Source organism: Ranitomeya imitator, chromosome 2, assembly GCF_032444005.1.
Source record: "Ranitomeya imitator isolate aRanImi1 chromosome 2, aRanImi1.pri, whole genome shotgun sequence".
Classification (NCBI taxonomy): domain Eukaryota; kingdom Metazoa; phylum Chordata; class Amphibia; order Anura; family Dendrobatidae; genus Ranitomeya; species Ranitomeya imitator.
The window spans coordinates 177,845,152-177,864,371 of NC_091283.1; the positions used below are offsets into that span (position 1 = coordinate 177,845,152).

The window sequence follows — 19,220 nt, forward strand, 5'->3', positions numbered from 1 at the left end:
TGAGCTTTGCCCCTTGGCACACGGCTCAGCATTTGTTTTTACTCCTTTACATAAATTGGTCTCCGTTTCTGCTGTGTCATACAATCATGTTTGGTCACCTGTGTAAACTAAACCATAAACTGCGTCTCTATTCAAAGAATGTCTTGTTACGTGAGGTCCGGCCACGGCGCCCGCTTTATCACTGTGTGAAATCCTGCTCGTGGGAGTCGCAGTTACACATTAACTAGAAGAGAAGGTTTTATTTCATCCGATGAAACAATGACATAATAACCATATGAGTGAGGGTAGAAAATACAGGGGTCTCACCGTATCGGTGGGAGCTGGTCCAAAGGCAAACACCGACACCTGGAAGACATGAGCCTAAAATCCCAGCATGATCTGTAAGCCACAGAATTACTGGCAGAGGCTTATGTTAGGAAGGAGGAGAAACCTTTGTTACAATTAGAATAATCTTAACTAAACAGTGGGATGATCCTAGAGGTAGCCCCGTAGCCCCCTCAGTACAAGAAAACCCCATTCCTGGTGCACTTGGGATTCCCTCCTTGCTGGGGGCTTGCTACCATCCCAGAACCTACTTATTAGAAGAGGAGATAAAACTCAAGTGGGCAAGAAAAATAAATGTTTCTATAGCATCTATACAAAAATCTCATATCAGTCCCATTTAATACCAATGTATATATTTTGAAGAACATCTATAGTCCAGGACTATTATAAGTGACTTCTGTGGCATGATAATCAGCAGATTAGTGAGTGCAGCTCTGGAGTTTAATACAGGAGGTAATGCAGGATCAGTAATGTAATTTATGTACACAGTGACTGCAGCAGCAGAATAGTGAGTGCAGCTCTGGGGTATAATACAGGATGTAATGCAGGATCAGTAATGTAATGTATGTACACAGTGACTGCACCAGCAGAATAGTGAGTGCAGCTCTGGGGTATAATACAGGATGTAACTCAGGATCAGTAATGTAATTTATGTACACAGTGACTGCAGCAGCAGAATAGTGAGTGCAGCTCTGGGGTATAATACAGGATGTAACTCAGGATCAGTAATGTAATGTATGTACACAGTGACTGCACCAGCAGAATAGTGAGTGCAGCTCTGGGGTATAATACAGGATGTAATGCAGGATCAGTAATGTAATGTATGTACACGGTGACTGCAGCAGCAGAATAGTGAGTGCAGCTCTGGGGTATAATACAGGATGTAACTCAGGATCAGTAATGTATGTACACAGTGACTGCACCAGCAGAATAGTGAGTGCAGCTCTGGAGTATAATACAGGATGTAACTCAGGATCAGTACAGGGTCATTAATGTAATGTATGTACACAGTGACTGCACCAGCAGAATAGTGAGTGCAGCTCTGGAGTATAATACAGAATGTAACTCAGGATCAGTAATGTAATGTATGTACACAGTGACTGCACCAGCAGAATAGTGAGTGCAGCTCTGGGGTATAATACAGGATGTAAATCAGGATCAGTAATGTGAGATTTATAGTTACCTTACTTTTTATGTAGATTAAAAATGCCTATAATATAGGCAGTAATGAACAATTCAATAATTTTTACCTAGATATTGCTGTTCATCAGACAATGGTTAAAGGGCTTCTCCACCTTCATTATCTTCTACACGTATTTCTGATAATAGATTACCTGGTGTATCTAAGTCCGGACACTTGCAAAGAAGAAGTTCCCATAATGTCTGATTCTGTGTGAATGAATAAGTTGAAATCCGAGATCCCCTTAAAGAAACACTGCACATTTCCCCACTTTGCTAGTAACTACACAGAGCCGTGAGGTCTTTGGCGCCTCATTCCCCTATTTCCCTCCTTTTCTTCAGATTTCTATTGCTACTCAAACCACTAAGAACGAGGCCAAAGTTTAATTTCAATCGACTTTATTATTTTGTAAATGTGAATTTTACAAAGCATCTTACAATGAATGGTCATGTCTGATGAAGCTTTTGTTGTTGTTTTTTTATCTCTCGTCCATGATATGAAAACACTTCTGACCAATCTTTAAGTTTATTTTTTGGAAATGTTTTTCCCCATCATTTTGTTATATTAGGAAAGCCATGGTTACAAAATAACAGTCTGAACTATACATAGTAACAGCTCATACATACCAGTGGATGGAACAGAAAACATCATAATAAAAAACTATAATAAAGCAAATTGGGACCGGATGGTAATAACTCTGCAGTGGATCTGTGAAGTCCGCACCTAACAGTCATGAAATACAGTACTAGGCTCAGCCGAAACGACCCCTAAAAACCTACAATGTCTTTCCTCCATAAACACCGTCTCCGGAGGATTAATGTTGTACTCGAGTTCAATGCCATCCAAGTCTTCAAGTCAAAATATTTAGACGAGTTTGTGCCATTATTCTCTTAAAATATCACGTGTGTCACGTTTCATCTCCCATCGTGTGCAAAATGCTGGAAGAGATTGAGGTTGCTGAGAACCAAGAGGCCTCCAAGCTTTGCTGTGAAAAATATCACTCCCGGCATGCTCCATAACAAACCTGGAGGACCACCGGGTGAAGACCACGTAGGATGTTGTCTTAGGTAATGGTCAGTGCATTTTATGACCTCAAATGATTACGGGGAACTTCGGAATGAAGCAAAAAAAACCTAGTGAGGTGTCTTCCTGTTTCAATGGGGTCTTTTATCAAGGTAAGCCCATTTTAAAGGGTTATTAACAAACAAACAAGGTACAGTATTACATTTTCTGGATCCCAGAAATGGGACTCTGTAGCCCCATCTTGAATGGAATAGTGGTGCACAAACTCAACCACCTCTGCGCTATTCATTGTCTATGGGACTGATTTGTAGAGCACCACACCGTTCAAGATGGGATGCAGAGTCCTTTTCTCGGGGTTTCAGAGTCTTGATCTCAGATATGGTAGAACTTTATATTTTGTGCAGTGGATTAACCCTTTAAAAAGAGGTTAAAACAACACAATTTCTCTGAAGAAACACGGGAACCCCTATTTTTTTCTGTTCCAATTGGAAATGCCCTTTGATATAGACTTACCGTATCTATTGAGCCCCAAAAATGCACTGATCTCAATGCTAATTATTCCCCCATAAAATCTCCTACATGGTGTAGCGCAGAGGTCTTCTACTTGTGATCCTCCAGCCTTGCTGTGGTACTGCACAGATTGAAGAACCTTTGATTCTCACCATAATCAATCCACCAGCCTTGATCTTGTGAACGCCGAGAGGTCCCAGCAGTGGGACCCCTAGCGATCAGCAAGTTATCCCCATCGTATGGATAGGGAATAACTTTTTTTTTTAAAATAAGCCTTTAAGTAGATGCCGGAATTTCCTCCTGGGCTTATAGGTGGGTCCTTTAAGAGGAACTACCCTTTATGTTATCGAATAAATGCAAGCTGCAGTGTGGGGATCCTTTGGCTCATTTCACAACCCCCTTCATAGGGGTATTCCCACCTTATAAACTGATCACTAATGTATGCCATCCCTTTAAGAATGGGACAGTAGTGCAGAGGTAGCGCCGCATCCCCTTTACTATATTCTTTAGTTCTTTAGTAAGGCTTACTGGCCACGGACGGCACGGGGAACTTCAGCACAGCCCCATTACAGTGAATTGAGGCAGGAGGACATCTTTGCACAGTTGGGTGACCAGAAAAACTAAAAAAATGCATGAATTTTGCACTTTTAGCATTTAAAGGGGACCGTTATTTACCTGAAAGATGTGATTTTTTTACTTGGTGTAAATGTCGCTGTTCTCCTGATTCTGACGCTATTTTTCTTTTCTTCCCGAGTCTCTCCGTTCCTGAGATATGGCCCATTCTTCCCTCAAGTCTTGTTAGCCAAAAGGAGCATCGTCTTTAAGATAACACCCACAGAAAAAAGGAGGATCTGCCCACTTGGCAAACAAGACTAAGTTTATACACAGGGAAGAAGGGCCCATATCTCAGGAACGGAGAGGAGCAGGAACAAGAGAGAAACATTGCCGGATTCAGGAGAACAGCGGCATTTACAGCGGCATTAAAAAAAATTGTACATGTAAAAATTACGACGTTCTGATGAATATTATAGCCTGATCTACAAGTCCCACTGTTTTTAAGACGAAATTGAATACAGCTGATCAATGCAAGGTATTTATTCTACCGCATTTACACTATTTAGTGTCTTTTCTCTTGGCAAACCACAATATGGGAAAGCTATTAACTAGTGTTTTGGTCACGGTCTAACATCCTTCACAGACAGCGCCCCTAGAGGTTAGAAGGAGAACTACTCTCTGAAAAAGGAGAACATATGAACGGCATAATATTGGCATACATCATACGCATACAATGTGACTAGTGAGGAGAGGCCATACCCGGTCTTGGCACACTGAATTTTGGCCTTCTGTAAAAGAACAATGAGGACCTTGTTTCTTTCTGGAGAGCAAGCAAGAAAAAAAAAAGACCGTATTTCTCTTGCCTGATCCACAGAGCATAAAATACATCAATTTCATGGCATTAACTTACATTTTTTCAGATACAGAGTAACTGCAGGACAATGAGACACGTTGAAGTGAGACTGGAGGTCACTGTGCCCTTTAATAATGCAGTGTAACCATAAAACAAAAAAATAAAGTACAGTGTCATTACATGGGTGTGGAATTCAGAGGAAGAAGACACAGCAAGAATTCAGCTTCTGTTTAATGCTCAACATTAAAGGGGAACGATACCTATTATATAGCGTCCCCCCTTTAAAGGGGGTTTCAACCTTCAGATTACTTTTGGCTTGCATGGACTCTCCTTTTACAGGGTTTATTTCACCAGACAGGCCCTGTTAAATTATAGCATCTTGGACAAATATGTTAATTAAGCCCCAACCATGCTTAAACTATTTGACCAATCAGCGGATTTCCATATAGGCACTTTCCCAATTTTATTTACTTATTGGAAGCAAGAAGTTTCTACTGAGCCGAAAGGGCGGGGAAACTTAAGAGGAAGCATTCTTGATACTTGATACTCCCATAGTTTGTAAGCTTGCGAGCAGGGCCCTCACTCCTCCTGGTATCTGTTTTGAACTGTATTTCTGTTATGCTGTAATGTCTATTGTCTGTACAAGTCCCCTCTATAATTTGTAAAGCGCTGCGGAATATGTTGGCGCTATATAAATAAAATTATTATTATTATTACTTCTGACAAGCAGGTTTACTAAAGGGGCAGACAACTCCATTAGCATTTGTTTCACAGCTCATTTTGAGGCACTAACTTAATTCATGAAATCTTTAGGAGGTGATAGGTTATGAGACTACAATATAAAACTTTTCTCAATTACATAAAATAAGGGGGAAAAAATCTTCTCTAATGTTCTTATACATCTGGCCCTTTAAGAGTTGACACTTTGCTGCCTCAATATTTTGACAGCTGTGAGACTTCCTTCTTCTGAGCAGGAAGATCCCAATGTGTGTGTGGAGGGGGAAGGTTTGTTGTGTTTCACACAGGAGATGTGTGCTGTTGTCCAACTGCTGTCTCCTCATGAATCTTCTTATAAAGAGAGGCAATGGAAGACGGATTCCGATGTATTATGGAGCAGAAGGAGAAGGATGAGGCTAGAAACAGCTACTTAGGTCAAAATGACTGTATTCTAAGGAGAAAAATCCCCCTCCACTTTACCACTCAGATGCTAGATAGAATCTCCCACTACCCCATCACAGTTGGTATCTCCCAGACAAAAGAATCTCAGGAGATGTGCTCACTTCGGTAAAGTGAAAGTAAAACCTTTTCCTGATAATAAGGAGATAAATAATCTGATTTGATAATGACATATATATGAGAAAAGTATTATAGTTGCATCTACTGTCCTTTTTTAGGTTTTACCATAAGGGGGTCTGTTTAATGGCCGATTCTCTTTAAGGGAATTATGGTTGTTTTTTTATGAATATCACCAGATATGATGTGATCCGAGATATGATCAAGCTAGAATTTCCAAGTGTCATGTCACCCAAGCCAATGAAAACCCTTAATTCCTGTAAAGGAAAAAAACAATATTGCAGGAGGGCCGCCAAATCCAAGCTAAAAAGTTATCTGAAGGCAACCAACCCTTTTTAAAGATCCTAAATCTTTACAAGACCTAGGAGCAAAAAGGTGCTTTTATATCATGCAAATACTTTTAATATTGCTAACAAATAAAACCAAAAAGTAAAAACATGCATTGCAATGCTAACAAATATCATATTAGGCAGACCTTTCTTTGACTAATAGACAGCCCACTTCCGGCTATTCGAACAAACAGTTGTAAACAGGAGGGATTTAATAAAAGTTTATTCAATCCCGTTAGGAAGAATTATTTTGACCTTCCACCCACAGACATAGAGGAACTCATTTTTTTTTAAATTTTCACGTATTTTTAGCAAAAAAAAAAAAAAAAAAAAGAATCCTCTAAGGCACTCAGGAAAGCCCGTACAATCACGATTCTTTGTACATTCGATACCAACTTTTTGTTTTGTTTTTGTTTTTTTGCGAAATTTCATCCACTCCGCGTTTTTGCCGAACATTATTAACTCTTGACACACAGAAAACGTTAGTGCAAAATTTCTCACGTACGTCGGGAGGGACATCCGCAAGTCCTAAACCATTCACATTTATTTTATTTTCTATTTTTAAACACTTTTTATCCTACATATTCTGCTTTCTTAAAATCAAATATATATACAGGAAGAAATGAGCTAAATAAAAATATATATACTCTTCTTCTCTCTCATTGTGCAAGGTGCCTGTCCATACCCCTCCTCTCTTTTTATCGAGTCTGTGCAAGAAGTCAACTTTATTCTAAAATCGGCCCCTGGGGGCCCAAACATTTTCCTTATTGGACTAATGAAATTGGGGGTGGAAAGGACGTACAAAAAAACTCATGTATTGTACATTCAAGGCCATTCCGTAGAATTCCCGTTAATTCACAGATCATGATCATTCACACCACACACACACGTTTCACTCCCAATATAATAAGTGCTTTCTTATTCTTTAGACACTACAGATTAATACCGCTTTGGTTTAACCTTATTGATCTTCTGCTGTATTAATACCTGCACTGCAGATACCACTGTCAAGATACACTGTGCGAGGAGGTACCTTGTTTTTTTTTTGTTTATTTTTTGTTTTATTTTTTTCATTTGTCCCATACACGTATATTAAGATCTGGTAATTTGTGCCTATGCTGCTAGAAGTACCTGTAATCAGTAAAGCCAGTAAGAGATACATTTATTGGTATCAGCTTAAGGAACTCAACGTTTTTCACCTCCTGAGCCTTTTGGAAGGGCATTTTCCTTTCATGACAGCTTTGTCTAGGGCTTGGATACACAACATATTTGGTCCTTTCTAATTTGTGCACATTTTGTAACAGGGTTGGGTAGATCTTTAAAATGGAAATATAAGAGAAGAAGTAGACACGAAACAGGCATACGATAGTGAGCTGTGTAGCCTATTATTAACATGGACGTATTATGGCTCCAACTTGTAGGGCAAAAAAAAAAATGGGACGAGGTCAATCCCATTTTGGGAACTTAAGTGATAATACTGCCAAGTTAATAAGACGCAAAGGTGATCACTTTGACAGTATAGGGTGAGGAGTCCAACAAACTTCAGGAACACCATTTAAACAATTAGAAATCAAGAAAAAAATGTTAAAAATGGACTGGGATAAGTGCTATAGTGATACAAAAACATATCCAATTCCAGTCCTGTATGGTCCTCAACATTAAATAATAACCAGTAGGATCCAAAGAGCCCAAAACAGTTTTTTAGTTGGGCCAACAAACCAGTCTTGTATCATAAATGGTGTAAGTAAGATCCAAAGAGCCCAACAAAGTTTGTTTTAGTTGGGTCAACAAACCAGTCCTTTATCTCAAATGACGTCAAAAGTACGATCTCATAAATGAAATGGTTAACTATTGCCCGAACCCAAGTTCTGAAGTCCTAAAACCCTTCATCTCCAACGAATGACTGATTAACTTTGTGTGTTATGGTCCCAAAAGAAGATGCTTGTTCTAGCTTTGTGACTAAGAAAGTTGGATCAAATTCTTACAAAAATTTCCCAAAAATGAGCTTCTGTCTCGTCACCTATATGTTCTCTCTCCCGAGAGAGGATCCTGATGGTGTGACCTGATACTACCTTTTCTGAAGGGCCCTCATTGGATTCTGGGAAATGGGGAAATTACGGTAGACTCCATTAAGTTGTCAAGGCTTGGGAGATAGCCAAACACAAAAAATGGGTGGGGAGGTTTCTAAAATATACATTAAGACTGATAAATCAATAAACTGCTCTTACATGACAAATTAACGTACTCTTAATCCATTTTGAGGATAGCCTGGTGCTGTGTTAGCAAGGTTCAAATACTATCCTTCGTGAAGTTTTGCAGATTACATTTTACCCTTGCCATAAAGATAAACATCTAGTTTTGGATGATTACGTAATATGTGAGACATATTAACCAAGGGCATGTATAATAAGAAAATCACCAAGACTAAAGCCCTCAAAGGCCACCCTATCTGTGGTGAAAAGTTCAAGCCAAACCTTTAAATCGGTAGGTTGATGTTATAATTGACAAACCTAAATTGGCAAGACCGACCTACCTTCTATAGTAGTCAACCTAGTGTTGATTGAAAGACCAGGTGAAGCTCCACAACAGTCAAGCAAATTCTCAACTAAAGGTCCAAGGCTTTGGGTCTACAACTTTCATTCCAGAACCTCCAACCAGAATCTCCAACCAAGTCACTATTAGAAATAAGCCCTACGGGTCAAAACCGGGAAGAAAGTTTCAGCAAACTAGTACAACCCCTCAAACCAAGACCTACAATGTTCAAACAAAGTGTCAGTACCAGAAATATCAAAACTGAAAGTCAGTGTCTCAAATCTGGTCTATGTAGCTGCTCACAGGTATGAGCAGAGTGGTGGCCAAAAATGATGAATTTGACTCTTCACCAAATGTAGTCCTTGTGCTTTGGTACAAGATCTGCCATGGTGGATTTTTCTTTCCAGTAGTCACCTATAACTTAAAGTCTGTCAAGACTAGACAATAGGCTCTTCTTTTCTACCAGGCAATTTTTGATTGTGCATGGTTGTAAAGGTTTGCAATGCTATTGAGAACAGGAAGCATTGGACAACAAATTGGGTCATAAGTCTGAAGGCTGGATTATATCTCATGCCAAAAACCCAGCTGAAATAATGGAACACGAAGACCAAAATCTTATCTGTTCTCCACAAATTTCACATGGTCTGTATTCCATTCAACCAAAAACAAGACCTTTTTTAGTCTAGCAATTACAAAGATGTTCAAAAAGTCAGGCTAAATTTATAAGAACCAGTCAATACCCAATATATTTTGAGGAAACTTGTTCCATTTTCGTGGGAGCAACTTTCCTATATTCTACCTCACATCCATTTTTACAGATATTTAAAATTTGTGGATAAACCATTGACATTCACAAAAGTTTTTCAATCAATTTCTGGACCACATTCCCAAAATCACAAGTACAGATTGAGACCTACCATCGTTCTTGAGCAACACCACTAACCATAGATTAGTATAATTTAGGCCAGAACTGGTATTGTATGTCTACCGATACTAGGATGACATGGGTGGCCAAAATTGGCCTACACCCCATGAAGTTCAGCCATGTTATTATTTGTCTGTCTACCTACCTAAAATGCAGAAATGCAAACACTGGGATGTGAACACGGCCTGCGGATCTATTAAAAGTGCATATATTTGAAGAAAAAGATACACGTATGACCTTCATTATAATATAGGAGTGTGTTAGGCATCACTATTTTTTTTTTATAAACTATTCCCAAACTTCTGGAATTTTCTATGGCTTCTACCACTTCGTATCACTCCCCTCCCGATACTGTAATATCTTTATCACATGCTGCCCTGTTCTCACCAATATAATCACATTAGTTGGGTCACTGTCTCATACAAAATCAATTCACTCATCTCCTTCTGCGGTCATCATTTCAAAGAATGAAAAATACTCTGCATTTTCATGTTTTATAATTCCAGCCATGACCTCATAATCAATCATCGGAATGCCAGGTCACTGCAGCAACAAAGTCAGTTCACACACATCTCCTGCTGTTCTCTTTCCCACAAATGCCTATCTTCTTCATCCTTTCTTTACCTGCTTTATATCCCTAGTTCTGTCTCACCGAGCCCTGTCTTCACAAACCATTATGGAAATGATAAGTCACTGCATCCCACAAAGTCAGCTCACACATCTCCTACTGTTATCCTCTTTCCCATAGCATGTCCATTCACTAGATATTCTATCTTTTCCTGCTTTATGAAACTAGTCCTGTCTCATTCCCATGGTTGATTGTGAAAACAGGTCTAAATGACAGGTCACTGCTGCCCACAAAGTCAGCTCACACATCACCTGCTATTATCCTGTTTACCAGAACATGTGCATTTACTAGAAATTCTATCTTTATCGGCTTTAAGAAACTAGCCCAGTCTTATTTTTCTGTCTCCTTACAATCAATCAAGGGAATGACAGGTTACTGCTGCCCACAAAGTCAGTTCACAAGTTTCCTGCTGTTGCCATCATACCATAATCCGATCATTTACTTGATATTCTTCTGTCTTTGCCCAACTTCAAAAAGACTAGCCCTATCCTCACTAGCGATAATAAAAACAAACAGGTCACTGTCTTTCACAAGATGAACACACTCTTAACCTGCTGCAGTCATCCTTTACGCTCATCTGATAAGACTATTGAAGTAAAATGCACCAGAAAACAAGCCACGCTGCAGCACCGGTTGTCAGAAGCAGTAACATTAGTTGTAATGCAAGAGAAGAAGTAAAAAAAAATATTGAAAAAAAAAGCAAAACCCAATAATCTCCATTGTACAAAAATGCCACGTTAGGGCACCTAGACTTGTTCTGTAGATTCCAATTCCCATTAGGTCCTCTACCTTGAATGACTGATGTAAGTGATGATGACATCTGTTTTGCCCGTCAACAGATGAATGGCGCTGATTATATTGTTGGTTTTTTTTATTAGCTTTTTTTTTTTCTCACGTGCTTTTGAATGATAGATCATTCAACCTGGTTGGAAGAGAAAAAACTAATGGATGCATTCATTAGAATAAATTCTGTTAATTTTTCTTTTTTTTTTCTTTTTTTAAAAAGGATCCCGTTTTCGTCTTATTTAAGGAGGCCACTTTCGACCTGGTAAATTTACAGTATAACGAATGCGATTATTTTTCCTTTGTATTTTTCGTTTTGTAAGTTTTTTTTTTTTTTTTTTTTTAGTTTTTCCTTTTTTGTTTTTAATACAAGCAGAATAAAAATCACATTTTAGTCAGGCAGAAGTAGCAGTTCTGAGGGTAAGTGGCTGATCACATTTGTTTCGTATTAGTAATTCATGCAAGCAGTGCTAATATTACACATCCCTTATAGGTCACCGTCCGGACGCTCGGCCGTCTTCAGGCTTCTTTTTTTATAATGTCCCACTGTAGGCGGCATCTTGTCTCCTCACCGGGGTTTCTGGCCTGCTAGTAGAGCCCGAGGTTTGTTCAAACGGTGGCGGAGGTGTGCTCTGGTTATCGGGTGCCAATGGATCAGTGCCCCCAACCTCTTGGATGACGGAGCCGGTTGCCCCCTCGGCCTCCTGGTTCTGTTCGAACGGAGGGTTGGAGTTGTTGGTGAGGTCAATGTTTGCTGCGTTAGTTCTCAAAGAGACTATGGCGCCGGAATCGCTTCTCCGCTCCGCGTAGATTCGCTGCTCAAACGCCTGCGCCGGACTCGGCTGGAAATCAGACTCTAGTGTGACCCCAGCGGCGGTGGCACCCATGACGGAGCGATACATCTCCACGCCCTCTGGCAACATAGATTTTATTTTGGGGAGCCAACGCTTGCGCACTCTGCGGGCGTTGGTGCACATATCTGCGGCTATGACATTCATCTCGCTTTCCTTAAAGTTTGGTGCAAAATTCTGACAATATACTGGAGAAACAATACAAGAAAATTAAAATGTTGGCGTTACAAAAGAAGGGCACAAATCACAAGAAAGCAGAACAGTACATCATAATGTACGACGAAAAAGGAGCGCCCCCTGTGATTAGCGGCCCTTCCGTTGGGCAAATCACAGTCTAAAGGTGATGTCCGCAGAACTATGCCCCACTTTACCTTCTGGTTCCCCCATTTTGCAGCATTTGGGGGTCATTCATTAGTTTTGGCACTCAGTGATGAACTGCCGCTGTTATGTATTGCTATACCACCCCAAGAATAAACTGTACACCCCCCCATGCCAACGCCGCCTTCACACTAGTACAAGGCGATGTAAAGGAAGGGTGCACCCCATGCTGTGAGCAGGTTATTTTACCGATAAGCACACTACTATAATGTGCATTATCACGTCTGCCTTTCACCTGCAGCAATAAGTGACTTGTGTGTGACTTTTATAGACTTCCAAGAGGTCGGTTTAGGACTCCCGTGCATACTAATCTTTAGTGACTAAGCAAAAAATAACCCAAACACCTTCAGAGAAGGTACAAAACAAGTTAACCGCCCCTTTAAATTTGATGGTATTTGTCCTTCCTTGCAGCTATACCCTTTAATATATATCTGACATGTATATTGTTAGATATTGATCACTTTAAGACAGGCATGTTTGCTAAATTAATTGTGACAATATTTAGGTCACTGCCGCTGCCACATTCAGCTCAACCATCTTCTGTTGTAGACATCATTCCTGCAATCTAACCATTTACTGGAATTTCTGTCTTTCCCCACTGCATGAAACTAGTTCTGTCCTTGCTAGTAATCACAGGAGACACGGGACCCTTTCTCACAAAAGGTAAACACACTCTTAAACCGAAGTCATAATTCTTCACAACAATCATAAAAAATGATAGTAACTAATTAAATTTTAATTAGCAGCCATTAAAAATCTGTGTCATGTGGTTCATTCAAATCAATGCTAGGTAACATTAGGTCACTGTCACTGACAAAGTCAGCTCACACATCTGCTGTTATCATTGTTGTAATCTGACCATTTACGGGATTCTTGTCTTTCCTTAATTCATGAAACTAGTCCTGCCACTGCTAATAGTTTCATGAAGAAGAGAAATACACAAAATCCAGTAAAAGGTAAGATTACAACAGCAGATTTGGGAGTTGACTTGATCAGCGGCAGTGACCTAATGTTAATTAGCATTGATTAAATGAACCACATGACACAGAATTCTAATGATGGCCAATTAAAATGTCATTAGTACCCATCATTGTTTTTGTAATTATTGTGACAAAGGATGGCAGCAGAATAAGAGTGTGTTTATCTTGTGGGTGAAAATGAACTGTGACTCCTGTGATTATTAGCAAGGACAGGAGTAATCACAGGAGTGATGGGTCACTTTCTCCCACAAGATAAACACTCTTACCCTGCTGACATCCTTCTTCACAAATCTAGAAATCTGTGTTGTGTGGTTCATTCAATCAAACGCCAGGTTATGATTAGGTCACTGTGCTGACAAAGTCCGTTCACACATCATCTGCTGTTGTCAGCATTGTTATAATGTGACAATTTCCTACACTTTTGATCTTTCCTCACTACATAAAACTAGTTCTGTCCTTGCTTGTAATCACAGAAGTGGCAGGTCACTTTCTCCCACAAAATCAACACACTCTTCACCTGCTGCCATCAACCTTCATAATAAAAAAAAAAAATTATGGGAACTAATGAAATTTTAACTGGCCACCATAAGAAATCTGTGTAATATGGCAAGTCTGCTGGTTTATCACTTGTGCTCTCATTTTCCACCTCTACACACAACATAACAATGATTCTTACACTTAACAGCATTCAGAACCCTGCTGTCCAGAGGTTTTCTGCTTGGGTCGCTGGTCGAGGAGCGTATTCCTGTCCCACAGCTATTAGCCAGGGTGTTCCTGAAATGAGCAAATGACAGCACATTAAAAAACGAGATTGGGGGACAGGCAGTATCTTTATTATTAACAAAAAGGAAACCATCAACAAGCAGGACTTCCAAAATGTGACTGGCTTATTAGCATACCTGCCAGAGATTTGCAAAGACATGCCCATCTAAGGCTACGTTCACATTTGCGTTGTTGTGTGTTGCGTCGGCGACGCAATGCACAACGCATGCAAAAACGCACTGTTTTGTGACGCATGCGTCCATTTTTGGCCGATTTTGGACGTAAAAAAATGCAACTTGCTGCATCCTCTGCGCCCTGACGCTTGCACCAAAAAAGACGCATGCGTCACAAAACGCAAGACAACGCATGTCCATAAGAGCGCATGACGCATGCGTTGCCGCGGTTGCGCCCGACGCACCGCAAATGTGAACGTTGCCTAATTCACATGTAGATCAATCTAGCTTACAGCCCAATAAAGGCACTAAGACTTAGAGATCCGCTAAAAGTAATGTTTTGATGGTTTCCAGTGAGCAAACGGTCATGGAAAGCAAAACAAAGTAATGATGATTTGTAAGGAATTAAAAAAAATATGGCTGCTTTCTTACAGAAACAGTGCCACCCCACACTACAGGTTATGAGTGGTAGTGCAGCATAGTGCTAAAGAAATGAATAGGGTTGAGCTGCAATACCACACACAACCTATGGGCAAGGGTGGCACTGTTTTGGGAAGAAAGTATTTATGATGTTATAATTGAAGCAAGTGTGGAAGAATCCAGTTTTCGAGAACCTACCGGTCAAAAAATGTTGCGAGGAGTCTTCTTAATAGGACCTTATGTTTCACGCCCGCGCAAAGGTGACAGTTCATGAGTTGTCCGCGGGTGATATAAACTCCAGACCCTATGGGAACATATGATTCGTTAAAGATTATTACCCCTGAAAATAAAAGGAAAAACTACGAGTCGTCCTCTTGTCAGGTTTCTTCACATTATCATCAATATAAATGGCAACAACGTAGTGCAGGGTGTCTTATGAGGGTTGTCAGGATAGCTGTGCAAGTATACAGTAATTAGGGGATAGTCCTGTAATTCTGGCCCAGGGTTAGAATAACAGTCCATGGACAGCAGCTCCGAGCCATTAATATGAAGGAGGCTGAGCTGTAATACCACATACAACCTAAAGACAGGGGTGGCGCTGTTTCGGGAGGACAAATGATTTAAAGGGGAGCCATCATTTGTCAAAAGGTTTAAATATGTTACAATGCTGCTGATCTGTCGGGGTCACGTTCCTGGGGCCACCATCGATTTATCAAAACACTGCTCCTGCATGATCCGTCTGCAAGCACGGATGGGGTTAACTAAGTCTGCGTCTGTGCATGCAATTCTTTCAGGAGATGCATGCTTCCGAGTGGTATTTGGGGGTCTTAGGACCTGGCCCCCCATTGATCAGCAGCAATTTGCGACCCTTATAACATGGTAAATGTTTTGCAAATAAATATGAAGCTCAGGATGAACAGATCTGGTGATGGGCTACAAGATAAAAGAATGGTAATGTATTGTGTCCTGATCCTCAATAACAGGCAGTCAAGATTAATAAAAGGGGTTGTCTGGTTTAGAAAACAATTTTTTGTTATATAAACAGCGCCACTTCTGTTTGTGGTTATGTCCGGTATTGCAGCAATCACGCAAAATAAAAAAAAATAAAAAAATCGAATCCAGGTGGATCATCCCTAAGGCTCTTCTGCCTCAGATCTCGCCTCCATAGACACCCATCCATTACACGTCGCTCAGGACATCTCTATCTGGAACTGAACTGGTTAACCCCATCGTCATGTGAAACTAAGGATGAAAATGATAATTTCTCACTCCATTAAGGAGTAAGAAAAAAAAATGTAGGAAAAAAAAAAGGATGCTTCTCCGCGATGAAGAGGCCGACGCTAAACCTTTTTATAAATCACAGCCCCCCGATAAATCGATGGAATCAGAAAGCCAGCGAGGAGCTCCGGCGAGCGCTCTCCGCCTCCCCCCATCCTCGGCTCTAGTCTTCTTTACCTTGAATGAACTCCCACACGCAGACCGGCAGCTCGGAGATCTGCGGGTATTGATTCTAATTATATACTGCTGACTGCAGAGGAGCGGAACTCCAGCCCCTCTAGTCAAGTCAATATGCACACTGCCAGATCGAGAGGGGGCCGCCGCCGCCACCGCCGACACAGGCAGCTTCACCCTGCGCTATAGGCGGGCACCACCGATGCCTCAACGGCATTCCTGAGCATGGGAAGGTGGCACGGACAAAACAATTACATGTGGAACTTGAGGCCTGCGTAGAGTCATCTTATACACTGTAGACCTGACCAAAATGGACTGATTGTACAACGCCGAGCCAAGGAGCCCGGCATCCCATGTAAATAACGGGCAGTGGGTTTACGTCTCTACCGTGCCGGCCGGGACCCTACACAACTCACTACGTCCTAGAATCAGACCCATGCAAAATATTACAAAGAATACATATCTATATAGTTTTACACTTACATACATACACACACACTGTACACATAAAAACAGACACACTATATGACTAAATACACTGTATACATACACTGTAAACATACTGTACAAATAAAAACACATATACATACACTGAACACATACACACTATACTACTCTGTATACACACAGTCATACAATGTACACATTTACAAACATACACATTGTACACACTATGCACAAACACACACTGTACACATATAAAAACACACATATACCACACATACATACAATCATACAGTGTATACATGTACACACATTCACATTATACACACTATACACACATACACACACTGTACACATACATACACACACCACATACATACTGTACACACACTATTCATACCACATACATACTGTACACACACCACATACATACTGTACACATACACCCCACACACTATACACACCACATACATACTGTACACATACACACACCACATACATACTCTATACTTACATACACACACACACTATACACATCACATACTGTACACATACACACACTATACACACACCACACAGTGTACACATACACACACCACATACATACTGTACACATACATACACACCACACAGTGTACACATACACACACTGTACACACCACATACATACTCTACACATACATACACACACACTGTACACCCCACATACATACTCTACACATACATATGTATGTGTATAGTGTGTGTATGTGTACAGTGTAAGAGTTGAGCAAAAACATTTGCAGGACCCTGATTCAGTGGCCAGGACAGTAGTCCGTGGCCTTTGGACCAGAGCCCTGCAAACCTCCTTATACCTGCCGTCATCCCTAGCGCCTCTTCCAATTAGTACAATTCCTGATCCATCCTGATGTCATCGTTACACGTGACACACGTATGAGGTCACACCTGACCTACTAATCAGAAGAGGCAGCGGGGATGCCAGCAGTTAGGTGGGAGATTTGCAGGGTCCTGGTCTGGTGGCCACTAAAGTCCTAAATATTTTTGCTTGACTCAAATATATACATTAAATATACAAAAATGGGAGCAGAAAGCATATCCTGTGGATTTCTGTGAAACCTGGGGTGACTGATTAAAAGAGCACTCCATGGCTTGTAATTATGGCTGCTGTAAACTAGATACCCCAACAAGAGTACTCACCTCTTCAATCCCAAACCAATGTAGTGCAAACGGTGTGCCACCGATGTTTGTGAGGCATTGGTGCCAGATCAGTGGTTGCCTAAAACAGTCCATACCGTTTTATCCTTTTGGCATATTATAACACTTGCACCCCTTTGTGGCTTTACATAGGACTGCAGATAACCCTCAGGAAAGCCAAAGAGTATGCAGAGAGGGCTGGGATTGTTTCTTGGACCACCTGCCATTCATTCAACTAAAAATCATTATCTTCTCTCCAGCAAGGAACAACAAATGAATGGGGTCCAATAGCGCCACAACTGTTAAAGTTTGTACGCGGTATTGCATTTCCGTTCCTTCCTTTTAATGGAGCAGCGCTGCATCAGTAGAGACAAATCCTGGACTTTGGAGAAAAAGGACTTGTTTCTTCATTCTGCACCACCCCTTTAAGGAAATAAAGGCATCCCAGAAAGGCCCTTTAGAGATTAATGCGACAGGTTCGGAAAGCAAAAAAAAAAAAAAAAAAAAGTTGGCATCTCCGAGGAAAGGAAGGAGGAGGGGGGGTATAAGGCCCCTAACACCTGCCAATGGTGATATTAATGCAGGGGAGAGGAAATAAAACAGGCGCTACATGTATTATGAGCCGGAGATATTAATCTGCCTTCCGCAGATTGAAAAATGCAAATTGTCGCCATCCACAGGTGTGCCGAGACACGATTTACAGTTGTGCCTCACTGTGAAAATAACCCGTGTCACATTTAATAGCGGCACATAAAATGTAAACTGCAACAAAATGAATATTCTAGCGGCATAACGAGTGTTGGTATTCTGTATGCTAACAACCATTTACAGTGCCCGCGCCATTGTGCTGTGCGGGGAAATTGATTTTGTTGGAAATGTACACAGCACTTTGGATGGCAGGCTTGTTTAGTGGATGTGACGGTTTAGGAGAGGCCACTTACAAAGGATAAACCTGAAGTCTAGATGCGGAGCGTCCCCGGATAATGTCTTCATGCAGAGGCCTCTGCCAAGACCACCCAGGGTCGGTGTTAGGAACGAGTCCTCTCTACTGGCAGATACCTGGTACAAGATGTACCCGGAGTAGATGGCATCTGGCACAGACACAATACACTTCAAATCCTATGTATATTCATGTTGCTGACTCTACGAGGGATTGTCAGGTCGCCTGAGGCATCTGCTCTAGGTTCTGGTTTTCTTTGTCCAACCATGCCGACATCCTCCATCCATCGAAGACGGATGTGCACTCTAGTGGAAGGGTAATTGCTAGCTAAAATATCTTTTGTCTGTCTGAAGAGACCAACTTGGTGCTGAAACGTGTGGCCACTCAATGGACTTCCACAATTTACCAAAGTTGGACTAGAAACCCATGCCATGGACAGTAAGCCCCCAAACGTTTTGTTAGTTGCTATCTATAAATGAATTCTGGGTGGTCACAGATCAGCATTTTTTCAAGGTCAGTGGGAACCCCACTCTTCTTCGTTGTTTTGTACAAGGTCTGGAATGACTATTAAATATCAAAACATGGCCTTACCCATCAAAAATTCCAATAAGGGAAGGTGGCCTGTCAAAATGGATCTACTATAAGATAATGGAGTGATTGTACATGATCTTCAAAGAGAGAATTTAGTCCA

The 19,220-nt window shown here is 40.9% G+C and overlaps 1 protein-coding gene across 11 annotated transcripts in view; it reads right to left on the reverse strand.

Moving 5' to 3' along the window:
- Positions 1-1,885: 1,885 nt before the first annotated feature.
- NACC2 (NACC family member 2) overlaps positions 1,886-19,220 on the reverse strand; it is a 219,486-nt gene continuing 202,151 nt past the window's right edge. For all 11 annotated transcript variants that reach the window (XM_069748125.1, XM_069748121.1, XM_069748117.1 and 8 more), the window contains 3 exons: positions 14,698-14,803; positions 13,821-13,918; positions 1,886-11,974 (listed from right to left, as the gene is read on the reverse strand). In XM_069748125.1, the coding sequence (XP_069604226.1) occupies positions 11,469-11,974; positions 13,821-13,918; positions 14,698-14,803 (710 nt within the window). In that variant the 3' untranslated portion in view covers positions 1,886-11,468. The remainder of the gene's footprint in view (positions 11,975-13,820; positions 13,919-14,697; positions 14,804-19,220) is intronic.